Source organism: Juglans microcarpa x Juglans regia, chromosome 1D, assembly GCF_004785595.1.
Source record: "Juglans microcarpa x Juglans regia isolate MS1-56 chromosome 1D, Jm3101_v1.0, whole genome shotgun sequence".
Classification (NCBI taxonomy): Eukaryota; Viridiplantae; Streptophyta; class Magnoliopsida; order Fagales; family Juglandaceae; genus Juglans; species Juglans microcarpa x Juglans regia.
Window position 1 is genome coordinate 13,027,810 of NC_054594.1, and position 11,203 is coordinate 13,039,012.

Here is an 11,203-nt window from a genome sequence, read left to right on the forward strand (position 1 = left end):
CTATCCTATGCTAGTGTAGTGCCTGTAAAGTAACGTTGGGAGGAAGATTATTATTATTAAAGAGATTCCAAACAACGCATTGACTGTTTTGACAAAAATCTTGAAAGCCAGAAGAATCGAATCGATGATGTACACTGCAGGTGAATGTCCGATCCAATATTGTTGACGTTGAAGGACAGTACACTAGTGGAAGTAGTGATGGGTAAAACTTTGAACAAAAAGGGCAATTTCGGGTATTCAGAAGGAACCCCTAAATCGGAGGTTGACCTTTGGCTTCATTATCAAAAAACCAGGGGTGCTCCCAGAATTGCTCTCCTCCTCCTGCATTTTACCCTCTATTTCTTTTATTTTTTCGAGGTTCGTGCGAGTCGTTGAAGCTGTAGAGAGGCTGTGAAAGGAAAACCCAAACACAGATAAAAAGAGACGGAGGATAGAAAGAGACACTCGCTTCGCTGAAACGGTTTGGTTTTTAGGAGAGGGAGAGAGAGAGAAAAAGAGAGAGAGAGAGAGAGAGAGAGAGTATGAAAGGGTATGATAACCTCAGAGAGGCCCACCAAATGCCATAAACAGAAGGGGCAGGCAATATCAATTATCATTTATAATAAAGAGTGGGGTTGGAGAAAGTAAAAAATAGAAGGTTGAATACAGAGAAGCAGAGGTTCCATGGATGCAGCAGACCCACCTCCCACAATATATATATTATTAACATGAATGATAATATACTGAGGCAGAGAAAGTGGTGATACAGCAAAAAAGGTTAGCCTTTTGGTCTTTAATGTAGATATCTCATTGGACAACCTCTCCATGTCTACCATTGTCGTGGGCGCCCACTAGCATCTCTTTTGTCTTTCTCCTTTTTCCTCTTTCTCTTTCTTTTATAATCTCTCCATATACAAATATTAATCCTTTGTGTGTGTATTAATATTTTCTCAGGAAGTTTTTATTTATTTTTTGTTTCTTTCTCTTCCTCCCTTTCCATCCTCATCAATAATGATTTTCTCGTTAGGGGTATCGTTTTTGAGGAATCTGAGGAGTTGTTGTTGACGCTTTGGAAAAAGTGGCAGCTATAGGCCCTAAAAAACATGACGTTAAAAGAAGAAGAAAAACAACAAGCTGAATCACAAGTGCACGAGTGTTTGTGATTATGTTGATGTGATCTCTAGAAAATAAATCGGCTCTTTTCTGGCCTTTATTTCCAAAATCTCCATTTTTTCCCTCTCTATCTCTGTGTTGTGGGGGTTATTTGGGATTCATGTTCTTAGGAGTTTCCGTCTAATTCCTTTTTCTTGATTTTATTTGGAGGTTTTAAACTTTTGCTTTCCTTCGAATCTCCCTTTGTGATATTTCTCATGTCTCAACAAAGGCAATTTCAGATGGTGGGTGGTAACAATCCCGGGCAGTACAATGACACAACTTTTACCAAAATCTTCGTTGGAGGGTTGGCCTGGGAGACTCAAAGGGACACAATGAGGAGATATTTTGAGCAATTCGGAGAGATCCTAGAGGCTGTTGTTATCACAGATAAAAACACTGGGAGATCCAAGGGTTACGGTTTTGTAAGCCCATTTCTTTTCCTGTCAATCCTTTTAGCTTTTGAATGTCAGTTTTCTATGTTTCCTTTCATTTGTTTCTATGATTTGGAAAAAGCAAGTCTATTCCTTTGTCTTCTTAGGTTACGTTTAAGGATCCAGATTCAGCCGCAAGAGCATGTCAAAATCCATCTCCTGTCATTGATGGAAGAAGAGCAAACTGCAATCTGGCATCTCTTGGTGCACAGAAGACTCGTCCACCAACTCCTCAACAAGGTCTCCGTCTTCTTCATTTCTTTTTCCCTTTTTTGTTATGTCACCAGATTTTGGTATATATAGACAGTAATGATCCTCAAGTATTCTTCTGATATGGAATCATGAAACAATGTGATATGAGCAAGGTTTGGATTACTGGGTATTCAACCTTCATCACGCTTTTTCGATTCTCACAGTGTGATTTCCTTTCATCCGGCTCTCTTTTTTATTCCAAACTGAGAAAGTTTTCTCTTTTATTATTTATCAAGCTTTCAGAAAATAATTTCACTGAATATTCTTACTTACAAAAAAAAAAAAAAAAAAATCACTGAATGTTTATTTGATGCTAAAATGAAATATATGGGGATCTGAAGGCCCTAGTTTACAAAAGAATTTAATTTTGTTTTGAACATAAATTTTCAGGTTCAGGGCGGTTTGGACGAGCAACTGGCGTAGTTACCCCACCTGCTTATCACGGCACATATTACCATCAACCTACGGGTCAATACACTTATCCTTATTCGGCTTATGGGTAAGCAAGAAAGATCAAAGAGGAAAATCTTAGTCTAATGTTTTGTTCTCGTTTTTTTTTGCCCTTTTAAAAACTATTTTGGTCAACTCTCAGGTACACTGGATATTCCCATGATGCTTTGTATCCCACGGTTAGTAAATAATGTGTATTCATATCTTACAAATGGTATTATACCAATTTCATTTCATTGCTTGATTTTGAGTTTTGATGGAGCTATCCCCAGAACTATTATAGTGTTTATGGAAGTCAACAATCCTCTCCTTACTATGCCACAACAAGGGCAACAGGGCCACCTGGGATGTTCCATAATTTGTACCCATTCTATGCACAATATGCACAAAGTAGCCAGCCTCATGGTTTTGGAGTCCAATATCCCCAAATGGTACAGTACCCATATTTGCCTCATCACTATAGCTCCACTGGGATACTCTCTCTTCCTTCTTCAATGGCAATGCAATCTACAGTCACAGGTGGTACATTTAAGCCATTCTCCAATTTTATTTAGAGTGAATGATAATCGATTTTAATTGATTGGTTGATTGGAACACATTGGCGTCGAAAATAACTGGAGAATTCAAATTCAAAATACAACAGGTGCAGCAGCAGCAGCAGCAACATCAGGGGTGACTGGAGCAGGTGCAAGTGCTTCACAGGCCTCCGGAACAGCTTCTGAACAGAATTCATCAACCTAGTCTCAACTGGGGAATAACAATTTCTTGAAAGACTGACAGCTTGGGTAGAAGGGTGAAACGCGTTGCAGACGAAAACAGGGAAAAAGTGAATAGAAAGAAGAAAAATAAAGTTACTAATTCAAAAGGATGGCTGATCAATTAGACTAACAAAGGAAAAGGCATCCAAGAATCAAGCGTGGAATCATTCATTCATGGAACGGCACAGAGATATGTTCAAGCTTGTTCCACTAACAGTCTTTGCTTCGTTATCAGCTCATCATGTTCATCTTCATCATCATACTTGTTTTGTTTATGACAATATGGGGCCCCCTTTAATTGTTTGAATAGCCGTTAGCATTAGGATAAGAACCACCTCATTCATTTACGCATTGGGAGGTAGAAACTGAATATTGGCTTTGGATTCTACCTTTTAGACTAATTTGCTAGATGGTAACGTCTTGGAGCAGAGAGCATCCAATGACATGAACCTGTTTATATTGGCATTTAACGGGCGCAAAAGATTGATTTTATGTCTTTTGAACCCCGATTGGTTGGTCAAGTTGAAAAGGGAGAGCTCGGATAGCTCAGCCATTTTGACTTGTAATTTTTCTTTGTTTGTTCATTCTTCCATGATTGGTACTTTATTTTTCTTTTAATGTTTTAAGAAGATGGGATTAGTTGAGAAAAAGAAGATTGTCTCTTGGCTCGTCTTTCTTACTGATAATCAGCTTATTTTATCTTCCATCTTTCGCTTTCACTCACACACTGGTCTTTCTTTTGCATAGCCTCGTCTTTTGGCACTGTGTTTAGAATCCAAGGGGATCTCAGTCAATGGGTGTTGGTTCTTTTTATCTTTAAAAGTTGTGCATGCAGGTAGTGCAGCATGTGCATGCCTGTGATTCCTTAACTATATATATATATTTTTTTTGGAACTATAAGTATATGTATTATATATATAGTCGTAATTACTGATCAAAGGTCACTTTTCAAAAGAGAGAAAAAATGTTGGATGAAAGGGGAAGATCATGAGTTATAGATATTCAACTTTTACCTTGGTCAAAATCTTCTTTCCTCATTCTCTTTGGTAATGATTGTACCCCACTAATCCCATTTCCCTCTCACCACTTTGGTCAGAGAAAAATTAGTTGCTGATTTGTTAATTTCTTTATAATAGTTAATGCGAGCAACGAAACCCAATCTGTAGACGTAATCTAAAAAAATAAAGGAGTAAATTTTATATTAAAATATTCCTTGTGTTTTTATATATGTTTTTTCCAAGATGCTCTTTATATTTTCATTTTTATTAGTTTCAACCTTGGGTCTGAAAAAATTATTAATTATATCATTAAATCCATATCCATTAAATAAACCAACAACTTTGCCACGTACCTCTTAAGGTTCTCTTTTGATACAGAAATATTTTCAACTTATTTTATATCATCTTATTATTACAATTTTCTTAAATTCTCATAAAAAAAATATAATAAAAAATTCAATTTTTTTTAATTTTAAAACAATAATAATATTAAAAAATAATATTATAATAATATTTTATTCAACTAATATAAAGTTATCTTATCTTATCTCATTTCACTATCCAAACGAACCCTAAGCTATGGTGATACCCGCACCATACGCACCCCTTCCCTACTCACACCCCGCACCATGTAGGGTAGCTCTCTCGCTCATGCGAGAGTAGGGCAGATGGGGGCGAGGCAACAGGGGATGGGCCTCCACTGCTCACCTCTACATATAACACTCAATTAAAGCATGTTGTGTATCAAATGTTCGACAAATTAGCTCTAAAACATAAAATTAGAAATTTTACCACCGCAAGTTCGTAACATGATAAAGGCACAGAAACCTCCTAGAATGGACTCGAGAAGGCCACAATCTTGCAGGGTTTGCTAGTGTACCCCAAAGGGTGGTTCTCTAGTAAGCCATATGATGTCGTTTCATTTAAGCATAGATTTTATTTTCTTAGAAAAATAAGAAATATTTTAAAAATGATTAATATGTCTTGATGTAGTATATCATATTGTAAAAATTAATTTTTAAAAATAAATACAACGCATCACATCTCGTTATATTAATTTTTAAATTTTATTTTATGAGATCTATCTATAAATTTAACATTTTTTAAAGAAATATTAATATTTAAGAGTGTCCATTTTATTATCATGCATCACAAATTGGGCCTTCCAGGCCTTGATTCATTAGATGGTTGGAGTTGAGGCCAGGATTCTTCTTTTATCTTGTCAAGGGCCAAGGCCACTTTAGGCTTTTAAAATTAAAGGATGAAGGCCTCACGACTTCAATGAAGATATTTTGGTGGTGTGGAATGATGAGTAGCATCTCTCTCATTGAATTACAAGAAAATACAATAGGAGAGTGCAGGGGATTCGATAGAAATTCTTTAACAGAAATTGCAGTGCATATAATAATAATAATAAAAAGGATAATAGGATCAATAAATTAGACCCAATTCCTTGTTCCTTTTTTTTTAAAAGAAACAATCAACTTCATTGAATATCAGGATGTCACTCAATACAATAACATTCCCTCTCTACAATTCTTTGAATACTATCAGGTATGTCTTCTATCCAAACTGATTCAGATTGTAAAAGTAAGCTTTCCTTTGCTAAAGTGTGTGCTACTACATTGTTAGACCTATGTGTATATTGTACTATCCAGTTTTTCCTCCCTTTTAACAGTTGTTTTATGCCTTCAGTTAAACTGCCAAAAAAAGAAAATCTCCACTTACATTGTTTACAGCTTTGACAATCACTTGTGCATCTCCTTTGAAAATAACCTTTTCCAATCTAAGTTCTCTGCATATCTCCATAGCCTTCCACAGAGCCTAAGCTTCAGCCACAACAGGTTGATCTACATTGAACTTCTGACCTTCAACAGCAACTAAAAGTTCCCCATCTTCATCACGGATTGCTACCCCTATTCCCACCTTCATTTGCTTCTTGTCTACTGTTGCATCCTAGTTGGCTTTAACAAAACTTGTTCTTGGCTTTTGCCACCTCAGGGTTTTGCTGCAACTCTCTTCATTACTCCCCAACATTGCCTTATCCATCTGTAGAGCCTGCTTGTACTCTGTCAATTCATTATTGGCAATTCTGATGACTTGACTTGGGGACTTAAAATTGTCTTCAAAGATAGTCTCATTTCTTCTCACCCAAAGGCCCCTCATCACCACAACAACCTCCTCTAATTCTGATTCATTAAGCTTAACAGTAAGTTTTTCCCACAAGTCCAACAGATCATGTTCTTCACTCTTCATTTTCTGCATAACACTTAAAGATTCTGACCATACATCACCAGCTGCAGGGCATTACCAAACCACATGCATAATTGTCTCATCATCTAGTTTACAGATGGGGCATAGAGGATTGCCTGATATTTTCCTCAAGAAAAGATTTTTTTTTGGTAGCAAGGAAGTTATTTGTAGCTTTCCAAAGGAAAAGCTTAACTTTCCTTAGAACATCCAACTTTCATATGCTGTCCTAGCCTTTGACCCTCTCCTCATGCCTAGAGTTTTCACCTTTGATGGCCTGCTTTCTTCCCATCTCCAAATGATACACACTTCTAACAGAAAAAAGACCTTTTTTTGAGGGACCTCATGCCAATTTATCCTCCAATTCCTTGTTCCTTGGCTTGCCAAAAAAGAACCCCTACAATAGGGATTTTAAAGAGTAATTCTACAAATCAGCCACTGTAGACATCCCATACCCCACACCTATAGCTTTTTTATAGAGTGAGGTGTTTTTCATAGGATGCGAGAGTATTTTTCATAGGATGTGGTGTGTGAGATGATGAATAGTGACTGATGAGAAGAATTTTATTTTAAAATCCAGCAAATAAATTTGTCAAATGCGGTTATAACTCACTAGAAGCACACCCACTACCTAGTGTGATCTTTCTTCCGCATCAATAAAAACCAAAATGGTATTGTGCCCAACAAGAAATCATTTGACCCACTAGCTACTCTCCTTCGCCATCGATCTTCCCAATTCCTCGTATTAGCGACAATCTGACAATGGCTCATCAACATCCAAGGACAAAGTCAACACTACATCAACTTCATCATTAACGGTGTGTTTAGTTGTTGAACTCAACTCAACTCATCTCAAACCAATCATTGGTGAGACTCACTACTTTTTCAATTTTCTATAAAAAAGTTAAACTCATCTCAACTCAACTTCATACATTTCAACCTAAAAAAGTTAAACACATCTCAATGGAATCCACAAAATACTATTATTCACAATTCAATTCAACTAATCTCAATATCTAAACGTAGCCTAACTCTCATAGATCACGTACACACTACAACTGAAGCTACCATGCATGGCAATGATATCAAATAGTAAGCTAGCACCTTTTCCTTTCATTGTTAATACAATCATTTGTATCACGTGATTTCAGTTTTACACTCTGTATATATACATAAGTAAGTGTGTGTGAAAAATATAATTCATCCAATCAGTCTAGGTATAGGTGTTTTGGCGGACCGAATCTGCGCAGCAAGCTGACATGCAGCAACTTTTTTTTATATAAAAAAAATGAAAAAAGAAAATTACAAAGAGAAGAAGAAGAATCATCGGCTCTCCTTCGTCTCAGTTCCAATTCAAGAAGAATCAGACATTTTTGTCTCCCCTTTGTCTCCCCTCCCCCAAATCCCATATTCGTACCTTATTTTCGCCATTTGTGGGTGGTGCTCTCTCGTTCCTCCCTCCGCTGCAGATTGGCCGATCTCCTCCATGACCCACCTCTTGTTTTAACTATTGAAGATCCAGAAACTCCAAAGTATTTGATGCATTTACCATACTATTTATGGGATTTAATTTCTTTGCATCATCCACAAACCATGTCCTAGAACCATCTTTAAAAGATATACCACCTACACTCTCATCCCTTTGGCATTTGCAATGCTAAAGACAAGAAGGATCAATTTTTGTATTTCTAAGAAAACCACTGCCTCTCCCTCGAACTCCATATTGTAGCATACTTGAGCGCTTGAGAAATTGCGAACAACTTGAGGCTCTTCTCCTCGAGCATTTGAAATGGGACTTAAATGCACATATTGAGTATAATTTTCTGAAACACGGGTTACTATAGAAAAGAAGAGGTCCAACCCCAGACAAAATTTGCAAAACTGCTTCAGAAGTACCCATTGATAAAATTCTTGTATCAAACTAATATCAAACTTGCTCCAAAAGAATCCAAAAAATCTCGTTTGGTTCAAGACACCTACATAGTGCACATTAAATAAAAAAAAAAACTATAAATCATCAAAGCCCTCAATGTCCTTAGATTTTTTTCGATAATGTCTAAAGTCAGAGAACGAATTCAAACCAACGTATAGCCTGGCAGTGTTTTCCTAGAAATGCAATGGTAGATAACAAATGCAAATCTTTTCTACATGCAGCGTAAATTAATCCAAGATTGTAGATGGTTCAAGCAATTGCAGTGTTTACTTGTGTCTCGATCTAAATCCCAAGGAATTGCAGCCTGCTCCCTCTCGGTTTCCTAGGTCCACCGCAGCTAGGGCCACCGTGACTGCCACCATGCCTCGTTGAGGCTGCCAGCCCTCTACTGGAGCTCCCCTTGCTCCTCCATGCCTAGCTTGAAGCCCCCTCTCTCCCGCGCTCCCTTTCTGTTATCTTTGTTCTAGCGACACCGTGACCCCCAATGACGCCACCAGCCACCATCGTGAGTCACGAGCTGTCGTTGCGACCGCCACCTCCTCTCCCTAGGTCCATTGATGCACACCCAGCCGTCCCCTATGTCTCTATCCCTCTCTTTTGTTTCTCTCAACCACGGCCTCAGCTGTGCCATTCCCAAGCCACCTCCAGTCGCTGCCATAGCCACCACACCACGCCACGGCTACCCATCTTCATCTCCTTTCCAGATCTCCTCAGCCACCAAGGACCACCATGGTCTACTACTCCTCAGCCCAGCACCACCGTCCATGGCTAGTAAGCACCCCATCACTACCCTTTTCACTGCCTTGGACAATCACGGTAACCCATTCATAAAAGCCCAAACCAGTAGCTTTTGACACCACGAGACCTAGCCAGACAACAAGCGACACAATGAGTCAGCCCCGAAGCATGGCATAATTCCTATTCTTTTCCCTCGATAGTTATTTTATTGTGAAGCTTGATTGGCATTGTGAACTGTGTGCTGTTGTTGTGATGTGTTGTGTGACGTGTTATGAAGTGTGGGTTGGTTGCATAGTTGTGGAGTGTTCTGTGGATGGTGATATGAAGTGATGAGATCACGGTACAGTTCGAAAGTGATTGGGAATTGCGTAAAGTGTTGGGATAGTTGTGTAGTTTGTAAAGTCACATGATGTCAAGTGACGTGTTGGGTTTGTGAAGGTTGGGGAAGATTGTGAAGTGTGATGATTGTATGAATTTGAGTAGGAGTTTAGTGTCGGGTGTATGAAGCTTGTTTATACAAGCGGACGTTTTAGTGGATTATATGTTGATCTTAGGTGATAAAAGGGGTAGAGTACATGTGTAATTTGGTTCGATGCATGTGCCAGATAGATTTATCATATGTAATGAATAATCTATCTTAAGCATAAGTACACAATATTTAAGCCTCAAGATTGGTTTAAAGTTGTATATTATGCTTGGTTTAGAATATGATGGTTATTGTATATGAATGGAGGAAGAGATGTATGTATTGACTAGGATTGAGATGTATAACTTGGTTGGTTCAATTTATGCATCGGAATGGAAGGTTTGGAAAGAAGAGTGTGATGAAGGTGATAGTGTGCCTTAACTTTAAGTGAATCATGGAGGTTCACTTTAAATGATAAGCACTTAAAGTAAAATGATGTGTTTGAAAGGGGACCTCAAGTGGGTTCCAAGCTATGGGTTTGAGAATTTAGAAAAGTGATAAAGGAAAGCATAGAAGATGGACTTGGATGATAGAGTATGTCTAAGTGAAGGAAGTTTGAGTAAAAAGTAGTATTATGTAAGTTCTAAGTTTAAGTTACATATGCATTTGAAAAGGGAATGATGTTAAGGTTATGTATGCATGTAGGTTGCCATCTGACACGCACATGAATGGACTGCATGAAATGTAAATAGCATGGAGTCTAGGTAAGTATTATGTTCATACTCTTATAGAGTTTTCTAAATGATATGAAATGATGTTCTATGAAAGTATGCTAAGTATAAGTGTTTAAAGGTATACGTATGTAAATGTCTTCTTTGGGAGTCCCTATTTATGTACCCAAAGTAATAGTTGTATACATATGAATGAATGTTATATGTAGTAGCTATTGTCTTTATTTTCATGAAATGAACTGTTGAGGTTTATGCTTAATGCTTTAAATGATGTTTAAATGATGCGATGAAAGTGTATTTAAATGAAGCTATGAAATTAAGTTTAAATGATGATATGAAATGATGTTTAAAGGATGCTACGAAATGATGCTTATGATGATGTTTAAGTTTATGCTATGAAATGATGTTTACTGATGATGTTTATACTTATACTTTTAAATGATATTTATGAAATGAAATGGACTGATGAATGAAAAGAAAGTGATTGAAATGAATGAATGTTTTAGATGTATGAAAATACGTAAACAACGATGATTGAATGAATGAATGAATGAATGATGATATAAATGGATTGGAGAGATTGCAATGTCGGGTAAGTATTACTGGTAATGCACCCAGTGCTGCCCCTTGACTGAAAAAGATTTCCAACCTGCGGCCACGGGCAAAATCTGGGTCCAAAAAATTGCTAATCCCAACATACGGGGCATAATAGTGTGTACCGATTAGAGAAAAAGTGAAAAGAGTTAAATTGAATGTTATATAATCATTTAGCTTTTTATGAAGGATGTACAAGGTGTGGGGAATGTTTTATGAGAAACTAAAACCTTTTTAAAGAAAAAAAAAACCCCCACCTTTATAATGTTTTCAAAGGAAGTGAATGTGTTACATAAAGTATGTAGATAAATGATGAATGCATGAATGAAAATCTATATTAGTATACTTTTACAGTATTAAGTAATACTCACTGAGTATTCGACTCACTTTATTTTTATGTAAGTCCCTCCATCTTTCAAGGAAAAAATGAGTAAGAAGCATCAAGACAAACATGACCCAAGGGAAGTGTGACAGACACCTAGGCGGTTTTACGTAATGAATGAAAGTAAGTTTTGTAAAAGGACTTTT

At 37.2% G+C, this 11,203-nt stretch overlaps 1 protein-coding gene across 2 annotated transcripts; it reads left to right on the plus strand.

The window, feature by feature from the left end:
* Positions 1-315: 315 nt before the first annotated feature.
* Positions 316-3,332, plus strand: LOC121241223 (RNA-binding protein 24-like). 2 transcript variants are annotated; one of them, XM_041138918.1, is made up of 7 exons: positions 316-756; positions 1,374-1,556; positions 1,673-1,805; positions 2,208-2,316; positions 2,410-2,446; positions 2,540-2,786; positions 2,911-3,332. In XM_041138918.1, exons 2-7 carry the CDS (start codon positions 1,374-1,376, stop codon positions 3,006-3,008), a joined length of 807 nt encoding a protein of 268 aa, XP_040994852.1. In that variant the 5' UTR covers positions 316-756; the 3' UTR covers positions 3,009-3,332. The 2 variants fall into 2 exon arrangements, with proteins under 2 accessions (XP_040994852.1, XP_040994846.1); XM_041138912.1 differs by lacking the exon at positions 316-756 and having other exon boundaries at positions 868-1,556.
* Positions 3,333-11,203: the final 7,871 nt, after the last annotated feature.